This window comes from Thunnus thynnus, chromosome 17 (genome assembly GCF_963924715.1).
Source record: "Thunnus thynnus chromosome 17, fThuThy2.1, whole genome shotgun sequence".
NCBI classification, from domain to species: domain Eukaryota; kingdom Metazoa; phylum Chordata; class Actinopteri; order Scombriformes; family Scombridae; genus Thunnus; species Thunnus thynnus.
In genome coordinates this window covers 16,522,330-16,547,784 of record NC_089533.1, presented here as the reverse complement: position 1 = coordinate 16,547,784, position 25,455 = coordinate 16,522,330, and the positions used below count along the sequence as shown (strand labels likewise).

General features: G+C 40.5%; 1 protein-coding gene across 1 annotated transcript in view; it reads right to left on the bottom strand.

Moving 5' to 3' along the window:
• Positions 1-853: 853 nt before the first annotated feature.
• LOC137200996 (cytoplasmic phosphatidylinositol transfer protein 1-like) overlaps positions 854-25,455 on the bottom strand; it is a 51,372-nt gene continuing 26,770 nt past the window's right edge. The window contains exons 2-9 of the mRNA XM_067615791.1: positions 16,470-16,618; positions 13,370-13,458; positions 12,051-12,058; positions 9,076-9,147; positions 7,343-7,438; positions 4,509-4,664; positions 3,808-3,871; positions 854-2,265 (exon numbers count right to left, since the gene is read on the bottom strand). Coding sequence (XP_067471892.1) covers positions 1,955-2,265; positions 3,808-3,871; positions 4,509-4,664; positions 7,343-7,438; positions 9,076-9,147; positions 12,051-12,058; positions 13,370-13,458; positions 16,470-16,618 — 945 coding nt within the window. The 3' untranslated portion in view covers positions 854-1,954. The remainder of the gene's footprint in view (positions 2,266-3,807; positions 3,872-4,508; positions 4,665-7,342; positions 7,439-9,075; positions 9,148-12,050; positions 12,059-13,369; positions 13,459-16,469; positions 16,619-25,455) is intronic.

Sequence of the window (25,455 nt, the reverse complement as noted above, 5' to 3'; positions counted from 1 at the left end):
GTCTGATTTAAAATGGTGTATAGGTATTGTAATAGCGTTTAATTAGGTTAGTAATGCTTTATGACTCATTTAGGACTTGAAACCTAAAGTTTAGGATGTGACTTGAGTTGAAACGTGTCCATCTTGACCTGGGACTGCACTCTCAAAAGTTTCCAGAACAATTGTTTGTTTCTACTTCATGGAACCAACTGCAGTGTAAAAATACCACAGTTTTATAGTATGAATAAAAAAAGAACAATTGACCATGGAAATTAATAGTCATTAGGGCTGCAACTGATGGTTATTTTCATTATTGACGATTATAAAATGCTTTATAAAAGTCTTATTATCTTTGAGCTCAGACATGAGCAGTTAGAAATCAAAGTGCATTAAAGGAATTATACCTTAAGAAGGTCTTTGACCAGAACGTATATATATTAAAGGATCTTTACTGAGCGAGTGAAGACAGTGTGCAGATGTCCCTTCTTCCTTGAACTACGTGTCTACTCCACGTACCTGTCACAAAGATGATTCAGGTGTGCAAGAGGTTTTTTTGATGAAAAATCAGTGTAAAAAATGTACAATGTTCAAAAAGTTATTTTAAATATACTATAAATGAAAGCACAGAGCAATAATTGAGGCCAGAAAAATAACAGGGTTTCATCGTTAGCATTTATAGATACATCTAGTCTGCTGATATTTGAAGTCATGTTATGAGCGAAGTCGTAGGAACCCCACAAGTGCTTCATCATCTCTAAATTTTAATAAATCCTTTTGCTTCTGAATTGTCTTAGATAATAAGTTTACTTGCTTTAAGTGGTTCTGTTTAATTCCATTTAAACAAATGGTCTTTTAGCAAAGACTCCTCACACAATTACAGCTACAACAGTATTTTATTTCATTTAATCTACTGAATACAAAACCCACTAACAGCATGACTGAAAATGAATACAGCTGAAATGATTATAGGAGCAAAACGACATATAAACCAGTTTGTAAAAACTCATTTAAAACACAACATCAAGTATGAGGCAGATAAAACAGAGAACAGCTCCTGCAGTCAAAATCATGCAATTACATAAGTCATTTGAAGACATTATGGCTGACAGAACTCACTATAATAAACAAACACTTACAGAAGATAGCGAGAATCCTGTCTTTTAAAATACATAACAGCAAGTTCATAGCGGCCTCGTCACTGGATATGATATTCTTTTAGAAGTACTGACATTTCACTTGTTATTCAATGTTCATACAGTATTTACAAGAATACACAATCACCTTACACCTTACTGTGAAAACCATAATACTCAACTGATACAGTGGCCAACATGAATCTGTCAAAAAGTCCCAACCACATAAATAGATACCATAAACCACAAGCTCCAGTTAACAAAGCCAGAGAGATCCTGATGCTAAAGGTAAAGCAAAAACTCAAGTTCTGTACATTTAAAGTTTATGTGCAGTGATTGAATCTCATCATATCTTATCAACACACCCTGAGCTCGGATAAAAAGCAAGGTGATGCTCTGAGGGGTGAAACATTTTCAGGAATGTACGCTACACTCAGTCTGGCTAATTGGACTCCGTAGTTCTTACGGTCTGATGCGTGGTGCTGGCTGGCTGTTATCTGAGGAAAAGGTGATAATGAAGAGTCTCCAGTTGCTTTTATTAGACTCTCAATGGGATGAGCTATTACCTTTACACCTGCAAGACTTTTTGCTTTGGAGATCAGGCTGCCTGCCTGTACCTGTAAAGGCAGTCTGAGAGCTGTTGGCTTTGCTGTAACACTGGCGAGTCTGCTGAGAGAGAGGGGTGGGAGGAAGGGAGGGAGGGAGGGGGAGGCTGGGATCACCAGGACAGTGAAAAGTCTCATTCACTTCAGCTGGCTGAGGGGGCAATGTGGGATGTGCTGGGCAGGCATCCTCCACTGATCCACAGGTCGAGGGCGTTCACCAGTGGGACAGCCCTGCTTTCATTCTGGCTGTGGACTGGAGTTCCAGGAGAAGAAGCTGGGCAGTTTGAAGAGTGAATCCCTGCGGCCCGGATCCGGCAGGGTCAAGGTCTCCGGAGCTGATTTCTTCCTGGGACGCTCCTTTGGCACTGCCAGGAACTCTGGGGCCTCGGTGGAGAGGGGAGTGGACGGGGCGCTGTTGGGCCCACTGCGGGTGCTGGATGGCAGGGGCGTCGCTGTGATGGCGATGGCTGGGGGGAAGGTGCCGATCTTCAGGTTGGTGGCTTCCTGTGTGGCACGCTCGTACTCTCTCACTTCCTCCATGGTCATGTCTGTTGGGATGGATGCATTGCAGGATTAGAAAGAGAGATAGGACTCTCCTGATTTGTGAGGATGAAGGTAAGTTCATAATTCTACAGAAGATGTTGGCCATGGTTACTCTTTATTTAAAAAATCCAAGAAATGTTATGTGGGTTCTATGTCAAGACAACAAGAGAAAGGATTATAGCTATATGATATACAAAATAGCAAACTGTGAACATGCAGCAATGTCTATAAAGTTTAATAAGATGCCCTATAAGTACTAAATCACCTGAACTTACTGTTTGGTTTGGCTTATATAAGAAGCTTCCAAACATACTATGATATTTACTAATTAAAAAAACATTAAAGAATGTCTCCAGTATCTTTTATTGGCCTGTAAAAATAGCCTCGTTTGAAATACTGGTGCTAAATATATCTAAATCTATCTGTTTAATATTGCAGTGATGGTTAGCTTTGCCCACTACACACTCAGTCTCTGATGTTACATTGATTATTCTGACATCTCTATCAGAAGCTACATAAGCCCTGGGATTCTTCAAAAAGAAAGCTGCATAGCACCAAGTCGTGAAGATACTGATCAGAGAGGGTTCATGCCAAGTGGTTCAAATCCAACACCTATCAGAAGGGAGAGCATCGTTTTATATGTGCACTTGTGAGTAAGTGCATGGTTACATCTGTGCATCTGTTATTACAGCAGCTTGTGCAAAGCAGATAATGAAACATTTATGACAGGTTGCTTGAAACACAGTGGTTAGAGAATAAGTTAAATAATAACGCCTCAGAAAAAATGTGAACTCTTCGGAGCCTCCATAGTCCTAGAGAACAAGATAATAACTTGTGTGGACAAGATTAAAAAATATCCTCTTTTGGGACTTTGGGGGCTCCGTAGAAATTAATCATTAAATAGTGGAGATGAAAAGAGAGCCTACAGCAGAAAACAGTGAAGTTTCTATAAACATGGAAACCACATCTATAGTATGTGGCTTTAATACCACCAGAGGATGGAAGCTGAAATCAGACAGCTTCATTCATTTCACTAAGTGTCATGAAATACAATAAACACTTCTTTATACAGTTTGAGCACTGAGTTTTTGTCAGTTGGCATTTTAGGATAAAGTGCTAAACAAGAGGGTTCTCTGTCCATACAGAGACCTTTTTTTCATTTTTATATATGTTTCAATGTTCCAAGCCAAAAACAATAGTGTATAATATTCACGGTATGTACGGGAATGTGAAAGTGATGAAAAAGATGGGTAAACCAGCTGTTATCTGTTCCTGAGATAATAGAAATACATCATATATGAATAGTTTTTTTCAGTGTTTACAACCTAAAAATTAGCCACACTAGCCCTTTAAAAGACATCCTTATCAGCTGTATCAGTTTGATAATACTTGCTATGAGCTATACTTTGGATTTGAGTCACACAGATTGTACTACATCAAGTAAACTATGTTCCACATGAGGGTAAACAGACTTTAGTTTTTCCACAACATCAAACAGCAATCTTGAGGCGAATCGACGGCTATAAAACTAACCCAAAGACACTTACCTATCCACTCATCCACCCAGGCAAAGGCCTGCTTGTGTCCTAACAGCAGGACATCTCGAATCACCTGAACAGAATTGGAAAAAAAAAGAAAAGAGAAAAGAGGCGAGATCACAGAGGAAGAAAGTCAGAGAGGGGTGCAGGCAGGGAGGGAGTTCAAGGAGAGAAGATGTGAATCAGATTGAGTTCATTCTGAAGGCCGCTGAGAGTTTCAAAACATTTTAAGTGCAAAAGGTTTCCGTTCACCCCCTGAGGAATGTGATTAATATGAGTCACTCCTGGCGTTACCAGGTGAGTAATGACCATGCCTGCCTGTGTGTGTGTGTGTGTGTGTGTGTGTGTGTGCCTCAGGCAAGAAGAAGAGGACAGGGACAGTTCACCCGAGGGACAGATGCTGTAGAGGGCTAGGCAAAATGGATTTGGGAAATACAAGATAAGAAGTTTAAACTGTGCAGCCAAGGTAAAGTGAGATGGTGCAGGGCAATCTGCAGGAAGTGAACAGGGTAGATATTGTAGAGGGTGATAATGGAACATCTGATTTGGCCGACTGGTTGTGTATCATATGATTTCAGAGCAGAAAATGAAACGCTTCGGGCGCTGACAGCAATCTATACGGGTCAAAAAGTTTGGCTGTGTAAGAGTTTATTTCTGTAGAACTTGTCTCAACAAAAAAAAGTTGATCCAAGAACTTTTTTCGTCCTGACCTTGTGTACGAACTGCTCCACGCGTGTTTGCAGGCCCCAGACTTCAAACTTGACTGTCACTAGTTTGTAGGAGCACATGATGGGGTCTTGGGTGTTGATCCATCCTTCCTGTAGGAGGCCTCGGTTAGTCTTCTTTGACTTGAAATGCCGCAAGTCCTACAAGACCATGAGACAGCAGGTTCAGAAAATAAGATGTTTTTTCATCTGGAAAATCTCATCACATTATTGAGCATGTGGGAAAGGAAAGCCAAAAAATGTCTTAAAGAATTGGTTAAGACCTTATTAAAATGCTTTTTTCCCCCCATACTTTACCTCACTTCTCTCTCTCTCTCTCTCTCTCTCTCTCTCTCTCTCTCTCTCTCTCTCTCTCTCTCTCACACACACACTAATTTCTCCCTCCCTGCCTGAGACAGGATCACCTACCTTCATTATCAGCTACATGCAGAGTACAGCCAAGCTGCACAACAGGAGGTCCCTAATCACAGACTTTACATACATTAATCACTTCTCCCTATAGACTAATTATACAGTAGTGCTCATTTGTCTTTAGGGTTATATGTCTGACTGTGACAGAGTGTGTGCAGGGGTGATACACAACTCTCTCCATCCCTGCGGGGAAATATTTACAGTGGAGGTGGAGGAGGCCTGTTGCATTTGTCTGCACATAAAAACTGCTATAAAGTTTCTTGGCAGACAAAAAGGAAAAAGATGAAACAATCTAATGAGAGCTACCTCTGTTTTGAAATATCGTGTCAATTTATATTTCACCTTAAACTTTTCCAGATTTGATGAAGCGTTTCCTGAACAATTTCCTGAACAATTTCCTCAACAATTAAATGACAATGAAACTGCAAAATACAGCTATGGGCGTAGAAAGAAATATATGCACTGAAGTTTTGAAACTAAAATTAAGTGAGTGACATCGCTACAGATGCCTGGGGCTGTCAAATTAAAATTTAATGGACAGGTTTGACATCTTGGGAAATATACTTAAATGATTTCCTGCTAAGAGATGAGAAGATTGTACACTTTTGTACAGTTAATATGATGTTACAGTCCGAAGCTGGTTAGCTTAGCTTAGCACAGACTAAGACTGGAAACAAGGGGGAAACAGCTAGCTTTGCTCGCTCTTCAAAGGTAACGAAGTCTGCCTACTAGCAACTCCAAAGTTCACCAATGAACACATTATATGTTCACACATTGTGGTTTTATGGGGGATGATGTGCCAGACTATTTCTTGGCTGGGTGCACTAACTTCCTGGAGCAACCAGCGGAGACCCAGCAATGACAAGACTCCAGGAGGTTACTGCACACAGCCAAGAAATAGTCTGGCACATAACCCCATGGATGTATTAAGCGAGCTGGATATGGTGCAGCCACTCAGCCTTGCTGCCAATTTCCCCGAGTACCCACTCATATTGCAGCAAATAAATTCCCTTGCAGCCCAAAAAGCTATTTCCCCATAGACCCCCATTATAAATGAGACGTCTGCAATACTGTTGACAGAACACCTCAGAGTGCAACAAGGTTAATTATTACTCTGTATTATTAATTTTTAATCCACAAAGGTTTTGTATCATAAAACTTTCTAGAAAAGTGATTTTAAAGTTTTAAAGTTTTTTGGCTAATGCATCAGGCGAGCAATTTTCATTTGACTGAATGGGCGCCTATCTGTCTATGGTATCCATTTCCTATAATACATCTATGCGTAATCCCCTTTAAAATTACAACATATTGTTTCAAACAAACCAGATTAAAAGTTTTAATAAGTGAGTTTTACAGGTGCTGGTAGACAGGTTCATTTGAGAGCCAGGCTAGCTGTCCATCCTGTTTCCGATCTTTGTGCTAACCTAAGCTAAGTGGCTGCTGGATGTAGCTTCATATTGAACGGACAGATATGAGAGTAGTATCGATCTTCTTATCTAACTCTCAGCATGAAAGCAAATAAGCTTATTTCACATAATGTCATACTATTCCATCCATAGATAACATCCATATATAATGAACCAGGAAAGAGTATGAAACGAGTAGCTATGTTATTATTCTCTTTTATTTAAATTCCGAAAAATATGTGATGACGTCTGTGTGCAGGCAAAAACACACACTTGCTATTAGTGCATTGATCATGTGACCACACTGGTAACTGTGGTTCATTCATTCATGACACCGGCCTCTGTGGTGCATTGTCAGGTGTGATTGCAGTGTATGTAAAACCCATCTGTCTTTTCAAATCAAATGATATTTACATACAGCCATCTGACATCCACGTTTAGCCCTGGATGGCATCTCTGTGCTATTCTTAGTTCTGAGTGGACAAAAGCAGAAGACCATAAAGCCCAGTGGGAGGTGTTTATATGTGTGTGTGAGTAAGTGGGAGTGTCAATAATAAAACACCACCGCAGTGCTGTCATGACCCCTCTTGATTATTAATAGCTCAGCTCTTTATGACCATCACGCCCTGATAGACGGGCGCGCACATGCATACAAATGTCAAATCACCACAGCAAGTGTCCATCATTTCCCCCCCACACATAAAAATGATTTTCCCTCCCTTCCATCATGGCCAGCTGGTGGTCAAAAGTGAGCTGGTGCTGCCAGAGAGAAATAACACACTATTGTGTTTACTCTGCTCACAGAGTACATGCCATCTCTTCTCTTTATTTCTCATTTCTCCCCTTGTTCTTCTTTGCATCTACATCCTCTCGCCTCTATTCTCTCCTTTTACAATCTCATCTGTCTTTCCTTCTTTCTTTATCTCTGCCATGTGTGCATGTGCATGTTCATTTATTCGTTCACACAGTGTATCCTAATATCAGTGGCTTGACCCTCCTCACCTCTGACTCCTTGTAGTGGCGCTCAGGGATCTCATCATAAGCGATGTCCACGAAACACACCTCTGTTTCTTCATCTTTAGGCTCGCTGCCAAAGATCTGAGGAACAAACAGAGTTCAATATGTGAGGACAGCTAAATCAATAATGCACTTTAAGGGGTGACAAATGTTGTGGGATATATGTGGTGCACCTTCACACACACTGGATGTGTTAAAAATGGTCTGAAAGGTGATTCAGTTTGGAAAAAAAAAAAATTCACAGGAAAGCAAAGGTTCAACGAGGTTAAGGGGGCTTAATGCACAAAGCATAGATGACATGATGAGCACCCTCTTTACTTCTGGTTTTAATCTCAAACAATACACTTAACAAACTGTGAGGATAAATGTGACTCACACACTTAGTGACACACTGTGTGGTCAGTGATTTCTTCCTGTGTGACTCACACTAACGACAAAGCAATGTTGGATATGGTTATATGTTCTTTTCAGAACGCTTTCACAGCTCCTGCATCACAGAGAGTTGATGATACTTCCTACATACTTTAGACTGTATTTGTACAGTCATAGCGGAAGGAAGAAAGGGCAGCCAGAGAGATGGAAAGGTTTTTAAAACAAATAGGAGAAGAGGAGAGAGAGAGAAAAGAGAAATAATAGCAGCGACTGCACAAATGGTGAAGGTGACGGGGGGAAGTGTAAACTCTTCTGCACTCGCTTCTACAACACCCTCACTTGTTACGCTCAGTTTCAGATGTGAAATTATGACCATCTGTGAAACCATCGCAATGAATTTGCAGCACCCGTGACCCACCACTGAGTGGAGCTGCGACCTCTTTGTTTTCTGCAGTATTGCATAACCTTCAGACTGTTAAGGAGAGGCGGAGAGCAAGCAAAGTGCTTTCAACAATGATGAGAGACTCAACAAAACTAAAAGTTTGTCATGATGCTGTAAGAGAAAATCAACATTTACTTTTGTCTTATGTAATAGTTTCCTTCAAATCTTGTTTCATATTATTATCATTAGAAATATCCATGTGTTTCTGCTATACTTAATTGAATTGGCAATAATGGTTTAAAACTACCAATCCAATAACTTTCATTAAAATGAACTAAACTGGAGAAATGGTTCTGTGATCTTTGTGACTTTAAGCTGTTAATGGAAGTGTCACAGAACTGAGGCAGGTGGTGAAGAGTTTATGATTTCTACTTTCAACTGTAGCTCATCGACACAACTTTCTATAATGATCTCCTTTTCAAGAAACATTAACATTTCAATCGAAAAACATCATCGAAAGATTTAAAGTAGGCTTGTGGTCTTGAGTGAGATATCAATAAATGCAAATTAGTTTGAGCAAAATTAATTATTTCACTGAAAGACTTGATAACGCAACACAGTGTAATGACTGCTAATCCTCTTCACTTAATAAAAAACACTGACAGAATTATGGGCAAAATTTTACAATTAGATGAAGGCACAGTGATGCAATAACCCTTTGACAATGAGAATTCACCAGTGCTGATTTAGAGGCTTTGAAGAAAGAAGAAGGTTGTGAAGAAAAAAAAAGACGAAGCAGTAAAACAGACAGGTGTGTGAAGGTACAAGAGAGAAGATGGTGTGAAACACCTGAAAAAAGAAAACCCGAAATCTGTTGAAAAGCCATGCTGAGATCCCCTCTTTCTTTGTCAGATCTACCCACACAATACCCTCCCGACCACACGCCACTCCCAGCTCTACTCACATTATCATTGCTCCCTTTGTTGTCTTCGTATTTGGTCTCTATGTGGATGGAAAACTTGGGCAGGAAGGAGCACTGGAGGGGACAAAAAAAAAAGACAAGAGATTCAGAAATTCATATGCACAGTGGTGACTTTGTCCCGGGATAATTACACACATCACATAGTTAGATTGCTGTCACCTGATCCACAGGATTAGATGAGAGACTAATTGTGTGTCTCTACGTCTGTGTTTTATCACCCAAACCAGATGAGCAATAATGATTATTCTCTCACTGTGTAGATTTACAATGGCATTGCTCATGAGCAGCACCACACACACACGCACACACACACTTTATTGCCTTTGGCCATGTTGACATCGGCTCTTAAACACAGCAGCTTGATTAGATTAAAGCTTAACACTTCCCATTATTATACAACCAAAGAGTGGAATACTGGTTACATAAGCTGTTGATATACAAGCCAGTGTGTGTGTGTGTGTGTGTGTGTGTTTATGTGTGTGTGACACAGCAGGACAGACGCAACACCACAGATCAATTTTGCCCTGCAGCACAGGAAAGAATAAACTATAGGGCTTGATGCTGGGAGCTCATGGTGAATGCATAGGTGTGTGAGTTTGTGTGTGTGTGTGTGTGTGTGTGTGTAAGAAAAAGACAGAGAGAGAGAGAGAGAGAGAGTATATGCCTTTTCTCACTGTAATTACTGTGCACAGTGCAGTAAAGCTTTGCTGCCTAGTTGAGCTTACTGGCCTTGAGAGTCTTAGAAGGAGACAGTGAGAAAAGTGCATGTACATGTGAGAAACACATAAACCTTCATCCTGGAGGAGATAACGTCATTCACAGAAGACTGATTAAGCTTTATTGGAAATCATCATTGACTCCTCGTTATTCATTTCCTCATCATAGTCCTTATTGTCCAGGAATCTTCACCAGTATCACAATGTGCGGCGTTTTCATGGGCTAATGCACCAACACAATTCAGGCATTGTGTGTGATGTGTTTATGCATTGGTTGCTTCCCCACGATTTGTTTTTGTGGTCTTACTTTGTCAGTTCCTTTAATCTGTTATCATTTACGTCTGCTTTTTAAAAAAAAATCTAGGTCATGATCATTTGCACTAACATTCATTATCCTCATCTTTTGCCTCGCCACCACCCACCTCAGGCTAATCATAACAAAACCTTCCCAAGCCGAATCAGTCCCATGAGGCAGCGTGATGACACAAGCACCATCAACACCGACTATTAATACTTGTTTAACTTACAAGCCTCCCTCTGTCTTGTTGGAGGGTTAGGGAGCTCTTACTGAAATGAGAATACACTGGAGGAGCTGTTTTGTAAACCCGCGGTGTATTTTTCCAAGAAAGAGAACACATATTCTCCTTTTCAGCAACATTTATACTCTTACAGTTCTTGAGTTAGGAAAAATGACTTCCACATGAGCTGCCATGACCTTCCTCACACATCCAGATGTCCAAAGTAGCTCAGGGGAGACGATCAGCCTGCCGCTGTTTATCTGTGTTTCATTGATGTTTCCTTGCTGCCTTTGACATAAGGTGGGCAGGCCAGTCTCCCAAATGTCCCAGAGAAAATCATTAGTGCTTTTTCTCAGCAACAGTCGATTAACCAGTTATACCAGTGAGAGCTGTGGGGTCTCTTAATGTTTTCTAAGGTAAATTTCCTTAATTACTTGATTTTGACTAGTGGACTGGTGCAGCAGAGATGCATTTTTCATATTAAATCAACCTCTATTGTCATGAGCTCTGGGATGGTGATTGAAGCAATTACTTTTCAGATATAACATGTATGTTTCCTTCACAGGGTGCCTAAGCTTATCCTTATAGGAAGGGTGAGGAGTTCAGATATCTGGAGGGAGCTTAGAGTAGGACCTGTGCTCCTTCGTCGATCAGGATTCTGATTAAGATTCATCCTGGGCACCTCCCTGTGGAGGTATTCCAGGCATATCCAACTGGGAGGTGACCCCGGGGCAGACCCACAACATAATGGTGGGATTACATATTATTCCTGGCCTGGGAATACCTCATAATTACCCAGGAAGACACAGAGGAAGCAGCCAAGGAGAAGGACATCTGGGTTACATTGCTTAGTCTGCTGCCAGACAGCTCGGACTTGGACGATGAGTAGAAAATGAATGAAGGGATAGTTGATGCCAATTACAGTCTGCTATTGACTGTTGAGGTAATATGCCCAGTTTTCCTCTCCATTTTTACTTGCATGCACAGTGTTTGTTTTGATGCTGTAAGTTCGGGGCTATTCTCATTTTTCATAATCATGTATAACATAAAATAATCACAAAGACAAAAGGAGAAAAAACAAACAAACGTAGCTGTAAAAAAAATTAAATATAAAACATGCTGGTTGGATTTCATCAAGGTTCCAGATCACACTGGGTTTTTCCACTGATGTGAAATTACTTGTGTCTCAAAGATGGGATGTTTGTATTTAAATGTCACTGCATAAAAAATGCCAAAATCTGAGACAAGATGTTGTTTCTATTTGCATTAAGCTTCAGGGGCTGTGAGCAAAATCTGATGAATGAAGGTCAGAATAATATCACAAACACGTGCAGAAGTCTGTCTCCCGCTCTCTCACTTACACACACACACACACAAACACGCACATTAGGTGGAAATCACAGTATAACTCATGATACGATACTTTCAGAATATGTTATCCCTGACAATAATGGTTGGTACTATGACGGTTTTGCGTTACATGATAAATATGTTGAAAATATGTCTCATCTTAATTTCAAGCGACCATGAATTCATGTTAGAGGAAACTGGATTGTATCAGAAAAAAATCCCATACACATTTTCCATCCCGTGCCAGCATAAACTCTCACCTAACCCTTTAGCTTCCAACCCACTGATTTACATGTCAGCTGTTGGATCAAGTGCGCTGTATGTGTGATTTTGTGTGTGCATGCATGGCTGCAGACACATTAAAATTACTCACCGTGTACTCTGACCACATTCCCAGCAGAGGCCATCAGTGGAATGGACAGAAATGGGAAGTGTGTGAAGACAGGTAGAAGAGAACAAAGACATGAAACGGTATGAGACAGATCAGAGGAGAATAGAGGAGAAAAAAATAATTTAGTTCAGAGTGGAAAAAGGAACATTAAGCCTCAGCAATATCACTTCAGTTCCATTTGAAAAAACATAAGAAGAGTCAATTTTGTTATGACATGAAGTCCTGTTTTGTTTTTTGTTTTTTTTTAAAATCTGTGACACTGATTTTTTGTATTTGCATGATCCTACTGAAGGCATATTTAGTCACATGTTTGTCACATGGACATACCGTTCGTACAGATGAGTTGCACGTCCCTGTGCAGCTGCTTCCATGTTGTTTAGCTTACTGCAGTGCTCACAGTTATTGAAAGTTCAACATAACTATGTGGCAATGTGATATCTGCAGACTGCTGATGGTTTATGTCCTCACAATATTTTTTGTAGCATTTAAAGCATCTGAATCTGCTGAATACTTGTTTAACTTTCAAAAGTTGTGACAGACTATAATGCTGAAACATTTTACAGGAATACCACAACAGAACAGCTTCAAAATAACTGTCTGGCACGTTCACAAATACTAACACTATCTTTGTGTCAGGTTAGTCTGAAGGATATTGCAACCTGGTGTAAACAGATGATAAAAACAACACTTAAAGTGTCAGGTGTGCTGAATGTGCCACAATAACATATGACATCATAATATGCCTTTGAAAAACAGGTGCAGTTGTATTTTATGTAACACATCATACAAACTTTTGATACAGAGATTGGTGTATTACAATAAAAATGCAAATAAGATGATGCTATTTTCTTTCATGTCATACTTCCACTGATTCCTTATAATTTTGGTGAATATAAATATATCATACTAGATGGTTTACAAACTTAATGTTTAGCCTTACACACCTTAATTAAGACCTGTCTGCCATCTCTCCATCACACATCCTTCCCTCCCCTCTACTCATTGTGGATTGTGTTGGACAGAATATTGCTTCTATATCCTTTTGCCCTCCCAGTCATCCCATATAATGGCTGCCAGCAGGTGAACCGGATCATGTTTGTGGAAGGCCGCGGAAAACGGGAGTGTGTGTGTGTGTATGTGTTGTACAAATCAGCAGAGGGTAACGTTATAAAAGAGGGAGACTAATTTTTGTTAGATAATATAATGAACAGTAGGTAATAATGTGTGTATTGCATGAATGTGCACACTTTTTGAATGTACATTATAGATTCAAGTGCAGGGATGTGTAATTAAGGCATTACCTGTGATAGTGTACGGGTAATAGTTCCAAGCCTTCTCTGTGACATAGAAAATTTTAGGGACCACTGCTCTGGCCCAACTGGGCAGCTTGCTGAAACACATAAAAAGAAGTGAAGGGATTAGTGAACTGAAGGAGAAGATGAGACAAATAGCTTATGTGCTGTTCAGTCAGAGAGTGCTCCTCTTTTAAAGTTTCTCCAATCTTTTCCTTGGCACTATCATCCAGAAAGCATCCAGCTGTGTGGAGCCATAATGGAGGCCATACAAGGCAGCCATGATGGCCCCCTGGGAAAGTTGATTATACTGATTACACCCTGCAACCTGCAGTAGAATTTCTCCAGAGCTTGCACCATGATAGATGTAGAGAGGGACACAGAGGGTGGAAAAGTACAGAGGACTAGCTATTACTCAGCACAAATGTACTCTAAATGCTGATAGTTGAAGCCGAGCAGCCAGGCACCTCATTGGGCATCCAATCAAAATGCAAAAGATCACTGGGGGAAGGGGAACAACAGCTTGGTTAGCTGGAGGGGAAATTGCCAAGCCGCAGATTTTGGAAATACAAAAACTCACAGGTGAATAGAGCAGATTTCTTTTTAAACCTTGGACACTTTTAACAATAGGACACCAAATCTTGATTGGAGACTTTCTCATTATTGAGTCCCATCAGAAACAGTTCACTGCAGCCAAAATCACAGTTGGTCCAGATTTCTGCCTGACTGAATATCAGCCAATCAAGCAAGGCCAATAGCACCACAATTGCACACACAGCTATCATTAAATTTCTGCCAAATTAAATTTTCAGGATAATTCTCGGTTAAACCATCCGTGGATTAATTTAACTCCCACGTTATCACCCTCTTCCCCTCTTATTCCATATGGAGATTACACTGGTTTGTCACTAAGAGTCTGTAGGGGCTACTAGGACATGAGACGGATGGTTCCTTCTGGTCTCCCTCCAGTGGGCTGTCAAACAGCCAGGGGAGTGTCCAGACACAGCAGACTGGTCACATGTCCCTACACTGCCTTATCTACAAGTCCGACACCCACCCACCCACACACACCCACACACACACTTATTACACACACATGCACAGACTGCAGCTATAACATGGTAACAGGTGGCTTGTGGGCGGAGAGAGGCAGGCGCGGTGTCCGACAGTGACTGCTCAAATTATCCATCACTTGCGCCGACTTTATTTTTCTCTGCCCACACAAACAGCAACACTCAGACAAGCACACACACACACAAAACGGCACTAAACCTTCCTCTGTCAATGACACTTCACATTTCCCAAAGGCCCACTTACTTGTCACTTCTGACCACAAAACCTCACCCTCTCTGCATCTCACTCTGCTATTCTCCATGCTGCTGTCTTTTCATCTCTGTCTCATTGTCTTACTTTTGAGTATTTTGAGTGCCACAGTGGTCTCTAACAGTACTTTATTTTGCTCAATGCGGACTTATCACACCAACAGAAGACATGGAAGTGAAATTGTACAAAAAATACTGTAAAGCAACTTTCCAGGACACAGTTAAAATCATTAAAGAACTGGATAAGTGAGCACCCAAGTGCCCATTATTATAGGGATAAGTTATTTTGCTCTATAACACAATCTTATCTCTTATCAGTCTTATTACTATGCAACACTACAATCTCCTGTCGCTGAAATGAGCTACTATGAAAGACAATGCCTGCCTCCACCTATGTTAACTGTTGAAACCTTCATCCATTTAGGTCCTGCCTAAACATCAATACAGTACATCACACCTGGATCTAGTTGTTTATATCTGCAAGTGCTTGAGCAAGATGTGGAATCCATACCAGCTCAACTGCACTGCTCTGCAGCTGACCCTGTGGTCCGATCTCTTTATGGAAATCAATAGTTTTAAATTACATTACTTTGAGAGGAGTTGGCTATATTGATGGATTTGTCCCACTGCCAAGTGTTTGGTGTGGATTTATTGGAATTATTGGAGTGTGTGATGATAGGCTTGCAGTATATGACTGACCAGGAGCGAACTGAATCATTGCTGTTGAAGGAAGCCATGCACAGATTAATGCACCAAGAACAGCTAAGATAAGAAAACCCAACAAATTCTAGCTGGGAAAGAGAGAACCAATCAAACATACTATAAAGTCTGTCAGTGATGTCTATATACGTACACTCAGTATTAACCTCTTTTCACAATCCCTGTTGCCGTTGTGTCAAATCCTTAAATTTCTTCTCCAACTCAACCGTTCTGTTTGTGTACAAGTCATCCTTTGCGATCGTTAGAGATTCAATGAGGGAAATCAATGAGGTGAACCCAGGCTTTCACCTGGATTCACCTCATCAGAGTACTCAATGAAAAGCGTCTAATATTTTGTACAAATGTACATAACATGTTTTTTTCTCACTGTAATTTTTTTCTGTGCAGCAGTGTGTCACAAGGGTCACATTCACAGCAAATTCACAAAAGAGGGTGAGGAGACCACACTTGACTTGTTTTTGCATGCAGTAGCTAATTCAATTGTAATCTACATAACAGAAAATCAAATACTCAATTTCACGCTTATCAAATTCACCAAAACACAGGTCCCGCTGGAAACGAGCTTGGAAAGAGTCGAAAAGGAACACTTTGCTACATTTTTTCCCTTTCTTATTCCTCAAACACAACATCTTGCAAAACCTATGATGTCATAAGTTATATGTGACTATTTTTACACAGCTACAGATGCATGACATGAACGCATCATTAGACATCGAACCAACAGCTAATCTGTGTCTTATCACCAAGGACTGCTGCAAGAATGAGAGTGCCAGTGACAGCTATGCAATGTAAAAAAAACAGTCACAACATCTTGTCCTTGTCAAATACCTCCTGACAGCTTTATCAGCAGCAGCCTAATGAATTGTGATAGAATGCAGAGGTTTATTAGCGAGAGATTAAATATTAGTAGAACTTAAAGTCAAAATATGTGATGTGTGTGTGGAGCTGGACAATCAAACACATTTTTCTCCTTTGGGGATCAATGGACTGTTAAAGAAGTTAGTTATATACCTTGTAAATCATTTATTTAATTTAAGTGAACATATGTTACATGGCATGACACTCACTTGTTTAGATAGATTCGCTTCTCAGTGAACTGGCCTGCTCCATGCTCGGGGTCCTCATACGGCTCATTCTGGACCACCTCCACCCCCTCCCCACGTTCACTCTGTTCATGACTGTGTTTACTGATCATATACAGCTGGCCGATCCGGTACTGAAAGACAGACAGGAGACAAACAAACAAACAGAAATATTTGATATCCGATCGATTGTTTTATTAAGTTTAGTGAGACAATTACAGCATGGGTGAAGGAGGTCATCCTGACATATGAACGTTGTTATAGCAGCAAATTGTCCCTGTAGGTACGCATCTTGGGTACAGTTCTGATGGGGCTGCTCTGAATGGAAACAATATGTTCTTGCTTGGAGTCCAACAGTTGACTCAACAGTATAATTTTATAACAGCTGTAAAGATAAACACAGAAGGGAAAATACCAGGATTACTGTTCTCGCCGTATGTTCAGGACACCTGGGGACAGTCACCATAGTGAAAGAAAGCTGGGGGATTAGGAGCTCTGCAGCATAGTGACAAAGGCTTCATATTAGATCAGGAGCAAGCAGCACAACAATAGTAATAGCAGCAGTAGCCAGTTAGGTGACCCTATCCCACGGCCCCTTGTGACACATCAGTCAACACCTAAAATCTTTCACTCATCACTGACTGGCCCACTTGGCTCAATGACAATGTCATTTTTGGTCGCCTTCACAGGCTGGAATGAGGTGTCAAACGTCAACTATTTTCCATACATTTGGAAAACGACAAGTGTTGGAGCAAGGGTGCTCCAGGATGGAGATTTCCGACTGCTTGTATGCCTATTTCCGACCTGGAGAAATAGATACTGCCCTGATGGTGACTTATGCCACTCTGCTGGAATGCCAAGGGGTCATGTAGGACTCAACTGCAACACACACACGTACACACACACAAAGCTCCAACCAAGGATAGCTGTGTTAAGCTAATGGAAAAAAGACAAGGACTGCCTGGGATGTTGACTTGTGACTCTACATCCAGCCACAAAAAGCAAGGAATGGAGAGAAGAGAAATCTGATAGTGTAGTGGAAAAAAAAAAGCAGAGCCAGCGTATACCAGTAAACAAGCGAAGGGTGTAACTTCTTATATCACAATGCCAAATTTTTCCATCTGCTGACCACAAGAGAAAAATAAAGGGCTAAGACAGAGTATTCCCAGCTGGAATTTTGATGGCAGAGCGTTTCTGACTGAACAGCTGTTGGAGTGTGGCATCATTTTTCCGTTGCAATGACACAGTAACGGGCCAGGCATTCACTCTCACCTCGCTCATTTGTGTCAATTTCAGATGCAGCAGGCAGTTGTCTCAGATAAAAAATCTCTACACAGTGGAGCATTTAGCAGCTAAAGAGCCACATATTTCCCTCAGGAGTGAATAAAGAACCTTAAAGGAGAGTAAATATGGTGGTCACAAACACAACTCCAAATGAATGCAAATGTTGCTCTGTATCTACTGGATGTGTAAATATGCCAACATGTTCACCATATCAACTTCATAAGGTGAAAATATGTCAGTCTGTTGTTTGCAGCTTGTTGTGTTGCCCCCATAATTAATGCAGGTGGGTTATGTTGGGTTGAATATCAGGTAGCAGCATTTGACAGTGATGTTTGGCAGTGTTTTCCAAATCATCTGTTACACTGTAATACAATTTAATATGTATGAGGATATGTTTAAGGGTTGTCTTCGAAATCACATGCCAAACACATATTGTATAAATAGCATCAACAGAGAGGAATAGCAGTTACGAGGTCCAACTAACCATCTGTGGTGTACCAAGGACATGGAAGTATGGTGGTTTCACAGAAAACTAATAAGACCCATCTTTCACACAGTGTTTGCAAAAATGAGAAACGTTATTTCAAAGTTTTTTCTACCCCTACTGTATTACAATATTGTTTGTTGAATATATCAGGCATCTGGATTTGATACTGTAAGTGTCATTAGGGTGGGAAAGATGGAGGGTGGGGAGAGTTCATGACATTCAGACAGGTATGTCTGGTATCAATAATTACATTTCTAGAGATTCCTGTTTGGGGAGACAGCACAAAAACAAAGATGAGAGACAGTTGACAGGACACATTAAATCTCCCTTGTGGATAAAAAGCATTAAATGGTAAAGGGACTGCACTTGTATGGCACCTTTTTACCTTAACAGACAAAGCACTTTACAATTTTTACTTCTCATTCATGCATTCACAAACACACACACACTCACACACTGATGGCGGTGGAGCAGCCATGCAGGGCGTTGGCCTAACAACTTGGGGTTCAATGTCTTGCTCAGGGACACTTCAACACATTGACAGGAGGAGCTGGGGATCAAACTGCCAACCCTGTGGCTGGTGGACGACCCCCTCAAGGTTTCAAGGCAGAGTATCCACTCTGATCACACTGGTGGCTAGCAACAGCGTGTTAACATTAATATAAGGACCATCTTTTTCTTTTCTCCCTCGGCTCATTCAGGCCTCTCATATATTGTGAAAACACACCAGCCATTGTGCTGTTTTTCCTGCCTCAACATTATATTCAGCCCCTGTCTGCTGTCTACACCTGAGAGCTGCGGATGATGAATGAGAGACTGTTTTCATCGTTGTCTTTGGAAATCTCGCTCTAATGACTAGCGGGGAGAAGTGGCCCTTGCTCAGGTTAGAGTGGCCATGAATAATTCTTGACATCTCTCTCTTTTTCTGTCTCTCTAAAGACAGTAGAGCCATTGGACACGATCAATGGCTGAAAGGCAGAAAGAAGAAGAGATGCTATCTTGTGAGCTCAGGTGCAGTTTTTTCAGTAACAGTTTAGATTAAAGCCTGCAAATTACAGTATAAATATTCTAAAAACATGGGGTACTGATGAAATACCTCTTGGGTACCTACAAAGAAGATACAAGGAAAGAAGTAAAATAAAGGGGTAAAAAAATGCATTTACAGGGGACCCAGATTTAATTACACTGTAAGTATTTTTGTTACGAGGTGGTACATGTTAAATAATTACAGTGCACTGACTGGGGACCAACAGGTTTAGCCTATATGTCCTTCCACAATAGCTATGTCATCTATGTCAACCACAGTTCATGTGTGGCACTTTCACTTAGTACAAAACTACACACAAACTTTAATACCAAATATGATATATTGACTTAAAAAAACTAAAACAGCTAAATTAATCTTTTCAGTGTCCCTTGAATATAACAATGCTACACAAAATACTATGACTGTATGTGTAGATGCCACAGACTTCCTCAGTAGTCTGTTGCTTAAAGATGTTGTATTCTGGGTATGTGGATGCTAGCTATGTTGCCTCTTGTGGCTGTGTCAGTGTGAAATCACTCTCTATTACTATATAGTACACTATATTTACCCTCCACCACTTTCTCTGAGTGTCAGAATTGTGTGTGTGAATTTATCCACTATGTCGTGCCCTCAAAAATTCAAAATGGAGCAAAAAAAGAAACACTTTTCTGCTAACAATCCCACAATGCAATGTGGAACATTTTACAATGTGAAAATTACTGTTGTGTGTTGCCACAGCTAAATAGCAAAAATGCAAAATGACGATGATGAAGAAGTGATTTTGGACACAGCCAGCGAGTACCATCCTTGTGAGCCTAGACTGGTGAATCTGTCATGCACGCTTTTCAAAACAATTTGGTGAAAACATTTAGAAAAGTGACATTTCTAACTACCTTGACATTTACCTTTTTACTCACTCACTTTTCTTCATTTCGTTCTGGCTTATTTCTCTTTACTCTCACTCCACCTCCACTTTCCTCTCTAATTTCAAACCTTGTCCTTTGTGAACTCCTCTTCTCACTCTCCACCATCAAATTTGCTATCAGCTCATTGTGTTCTTATTTGCCAAGTACACTTCAGTAACTTTCAGCACTCAGCCATCTTCCTCTGCCTTATCCTCTGTACACAACTCAGTGTTCCATCACTGGATAACTTTAAATTGACTCAAAGTCATCATACATGAAGCAACTCTAAATGCCACAAGACCAAATGAGCAGTTACTCCTATTACAGAAGTTTTAAAGCTTAAGACCAATTTCAAAAGAATGAGACTGGTGGGGTGAGCTGAAATCTTGATATTGGTCGGTCTAAATTGGGAAGGAAATGGAAAATTTACCAAGGGGATGATAACAAATTAACAATTTGACAATTAAACAGCGTGACAGTGTGAGAAGGTGATGGTAGCAATGGTTATATGCAAATGTAGCTCTCCACAGGACTTAACAAAACACATCTTGATCTTCAGGAAATGAGAGTGATTTTCCCAGTAAACACCAAAGAAAACAACTAACATGCATTCACGAAACATGCCATTTGCAACGATTAATAAGCATCTGAGTCACCATGACGTCATCATGGCTTCACATGCAATTAGGAAATGTAAAATTCTATTTAAAGATGAAGGCACTGAGCCTATACTGTGATCAAACACTCTGTGTCTTGTTCTGCCTCTCCAGCTCTCTGTTCTGTCACAACAGCAGGCGGTGAGGATCTGTGGTCATTGTGCTACAGCCAAGAAGTGTGTCAGTGTGAATGTAAGATAAGAATTCTTTACACGCACACACACATTTGCATACCTAAGACAATACTGGGCTTAATGCTAACATGTAATTAAAATTCAACCTCAGACAGACTAATTACTGCTTTGAACTCTCTGTGCTCTTGGATAAATGACTGTACTCCTTTCGAGGTAAATAGCCTCTGTGTTCTGATGTCCATTTTGGGGCTGTGTGTGTGTGTGTGTGTGTGTGTGTGTGTGTGTATGTGTGTGAATGAGACAGAGGGAAAGAGGGAAAGATCTATATTTGTGTGCATATGACAAATAGATTGTATTCAGTCTGACACACTAATCACTCAAAGGGGTTCAATAAAGTCTCCTATTATTACAATTATTGGCGAAGTTCATTCTACAATCACTGTGACATCAATTAATTCTTTAAATTGATTTACAATATGCATTATTAGTACCTGGATTTTAACATACAATATGTATAAAACACAAAAGCTCCAGTTAAAAGCATTTCTGTGTCATATCTTTATGTAATCCAACCATATTGTTTTATCTCATCGCCCCATATGGTCGAAGAATTACATTAACATCAGAGGGCGCACACAGATATAAACACCCTGCCTCTAAACAGATGCACAGACTGCCAAAACAGTAGCCAAATGAACATTTCCAAAATGTAAATGGAGACATTTTAATTTACACTGGCACAGGTTGATCATAATTTATCAAACCATCTGCTAGCAAACACAATCCAAAACCACAAACACATAATTGGAATGAGCAAAATGGCAGCAGCAAATGAACCTCTGGGCCCTGTGTCTGAGCATACAACTGATGAGGCATGAAAAAAGGACTCAGGAGTTTTGAGAAATACAAGGGGGAAAAAAGATCCTAAAGTAAGCCATTTCAACGCCTTACTGCCTGACCTCATAAATCAGCTCGATTTGAAACCAGATAACAGAGATGTGAAGGGAAGCATACAGAGCTGATTAAAGCACAGAACTTCAGTGCAGCTTCAGTTCTGCATCAACTGATGTTTCAGCTGAGACATGGTGCAACACCGCAGGACACACTTGTGGGCCTAGTTTCATATATGAAACTGAAAAAATTAATATGTCCATATTTAGGACATGAGTAGGCCTTCATGAGGAAGCTGAGGAAGTGACACCTTACCCACCACCTCACACTAAAAGAAAGGACCATCAGATGACCAGTGCAACATGTATTTCTGGTTTTCCATATAACTGGAGGTTATTAAAGCAAGTAGCCAACTACAGTACATTAGGAGTGACAACCACTGATCTGTGGTCTGATGCATAGCCGGTGGGTCACTTCACATAATTTCAAATGAAATGTTTGGAGATTTTCAGTAAGGCACAGTTCCTCTGTCAACAATAACCTTTTAACTATGTATTTTTTTAAAATTTCAAATTAACACACACGCACGTTCTTATGAGGACCTTGACATTAAGTCCTTAAGCCATGTCTCTAACCCTAATGACTACATTTAAGCTGAGTACATTGTCCCAACCTAAAAGTATTTTTTTCACAAGGATAAAGTAGAAGAACACACATACACATTGTGCTGTTTCAGCAGAAACTGGAGCATGTGGGCATGCTGTTGAGAGCAAGCGCATGTGACTGACTGCATTTGCTCCGTTCATGCTGATTCAGCAAAATGTGAAGGTAAGTGTTAAGTCCCCGCAGTAGTTTGATAAATTCACATGCCATAGCAGTGGTGGTCACATACAGTATGCACTGTGGGAGAATGCTAATGATGGCAGCTGGCACGGGGAAGCAATGTGTTGTGGTTGCACAACACTAGTGTCTGCCACACAAGCAGCCTTTTCCTTTTCATGGTCTAACTCAAGTACTCAGTCATTCAGTACAGAAGTCAAGAGCAATGGAGACTGATAAGGTCTGAGAACGAGATTACCTAGTGTCAGTGCCTTTTCTTCAGGAAGAACAGGACGTTCAGATTCTACCCAAGAGGCTCAGAGTACACCTTTTGCATTTTCAGACGTGCTTGGTTGCTCATGTAAGTCAACCAAGACTGAAAGGTATTTTCAAAGCTCTCTGTAGAGTCAACAATCTGTTCATTATGCAGCCGTTGTTTTGCTATACAACTTGAGAAAAATGCTATATCAAGTCAATTTAAACTGCAAAGAAGCTCTGAAGTCTGAAAAAAAATTCAGTATCCATGGAGCAGACCACATATTGCACAGTCAAAACTGTAGTTTAATAAATTTTTTGTGCTTCTAAAAAGGGACAAACATCACTGAGTGGAAATCACTTGCTCTATACTTGTGGTGACAAATAAAATGTAGTGTCCAACCACTGTTATGAATGGACTGAAGTGTATCTTACACCAGCTTTAATACAAACAGAATGGTCTTCTTAAAGCCACTTGCCCAGAGTAAAAGAGCGTGTTACATAAACATAACTTATTAATAATGATCGCTGCAGGTGGGAAAGAGCATTCTCCTGTCTTTCTCCTCTCTCTACCTCTTTCTCACTGTTTCTCTCCTCCCGTCCTCTCATCCTGCATCTCTGCAGTGTCTGAGGTCACTGAACCATAGATTACATAACGTCAAGATCACTCACTACAGATCTTTCCACCATGCATCATCTTTACTCCCTGCCTTGCAGCACGCTGGGTGGTCTACTGTGTTTATGTGCTTGCATGTAGCGGGAAAGAAAAAGGGCGAGGAGAGAACGACGTGAAAGAGCGGAGGACGGATTGAAGTAGAGTGTCAAATAGAGGTAGAGATGATGAGCGAAAAAGGGCAGTGCTGCAGAAGAAAGATGTTCAGGAGACTGACAGACTGTTGGGTCATTACATAAGAGGACTGGATCAAGGACAGCTGCCTTTCTCTTGCCCTCCTCACTACTCCTGCTCTCCCTCCCCTTTATACTCTACTTCATACATTTCTACTACCATCATTCATTTAGCTTGCATTGCTAACTCTTTCCCTCTTCCCAGTTTTTCCTCATTGCATCTCCTCTCTGTCTTTCCATTTCTTGTCTCCATGAGCCAGGTTGGAGAGCATCATTATATAGCTATGCCTTTGATACTACAGTATAATGACTGAAACAACCCTTTTACGAGAACACAACTCCCTATTTCAAACCTCATAATAGTATCTTTGACAATATGTCAGAACTTGAGAAACTGTTAGACTTTTTTTTTCTTAAACTCGCATGTTGACTAACTTGCAGGAAAATCAAATGAAGTCAAGTAGTGTTGGGCTGAAGTCATTTGATATTAAACTGCTGACACCCTGTAAAGGCTGGTTCGCTTATTTACTGAGTGATGAAAAGCGCACAGAGTGTTCTAGTGATAAGTAGAGCCTGGAAGATGGTATTGATTTTTGTGTGATGTGAGAATAGGGTGAGATTCCCACATCCAAGCAAGTCTAAAGCTACTGAGGTAGAATGGAAAGAGAGAATAGTGAAAGAGACAAGCAAAGACAGAGAACTTGAATGCATGAATACTGCATATACTGAAAGACTTTAGTTCTCACACACACACACACACACACACTTGGAACTGTTGATGTTCAAGTGTCTGCAATATGATGAACGTTTTGTAAGTCACCTCACGTATTGAATGGGACAATTTAATTGAGAACAAATGTAAACATAGAATTTACTTTGCCATCCAGACTCTGTTTAATACAACTCTCTGCAAAGCTTAATTTAAAGTCAGTAAAAAGCAGGAGCAGGAGAAGATCAATCAACTCCCCTGTGGAGAACAAAGAAGACGCAGAGCCCACAGGTCAGGTGGATGCTAAGGTGTGACATGAAGAAGCAGCAATGCTGATTTTTGAGCTTAATATTTATTCAACCAGCTATACGCCATAATCTTAATCAAATCGAATCTATCACATTTTTAACCAAATTTTTGTCCTCACAGAACTAAGCCTTGAGCAAGAGCCAGGAGATTTTTTTCATAGGCCTCGCTCAGTTGGTTGATAAACAAGTCTGTGTTACATACGGCTTTTGTCCCCCCCGTTTCACTCAACTTGAATTTCAGGTTGCTCGGGGAAAACCGTCTCATTTATTATGCATAGTGAGAGCACAGTGTACTTCTTACAGCTCTGCTCAGATAGAGACAGATGGGAAAAAGAGAGCAAGAAAAGCAGAGAAATGAAGAAAGAATCAAAGAGAGAAAGGAATGACCACAAGCGTTATCTTGGTTTGTTCTTGCAAACTATCAGATCCTCCATCTACTTTCTTTCTCATATTCACTGATGAGAAAGGCATGGTGAAGGATCAACATTAATTAAGAAGCAATTGCAGAAAGAGAAGATCAAGGAAGTTGGCAAGAGGATGAACAAAGAAAATCTTCAGAAGTTATGCCATAAAGCTGTCACACAGGGATAGTCTCACACAAAAGAGGGGAAGTTTGATTAAGCTTATGTGCCAGGAAACTCTGTACCAGC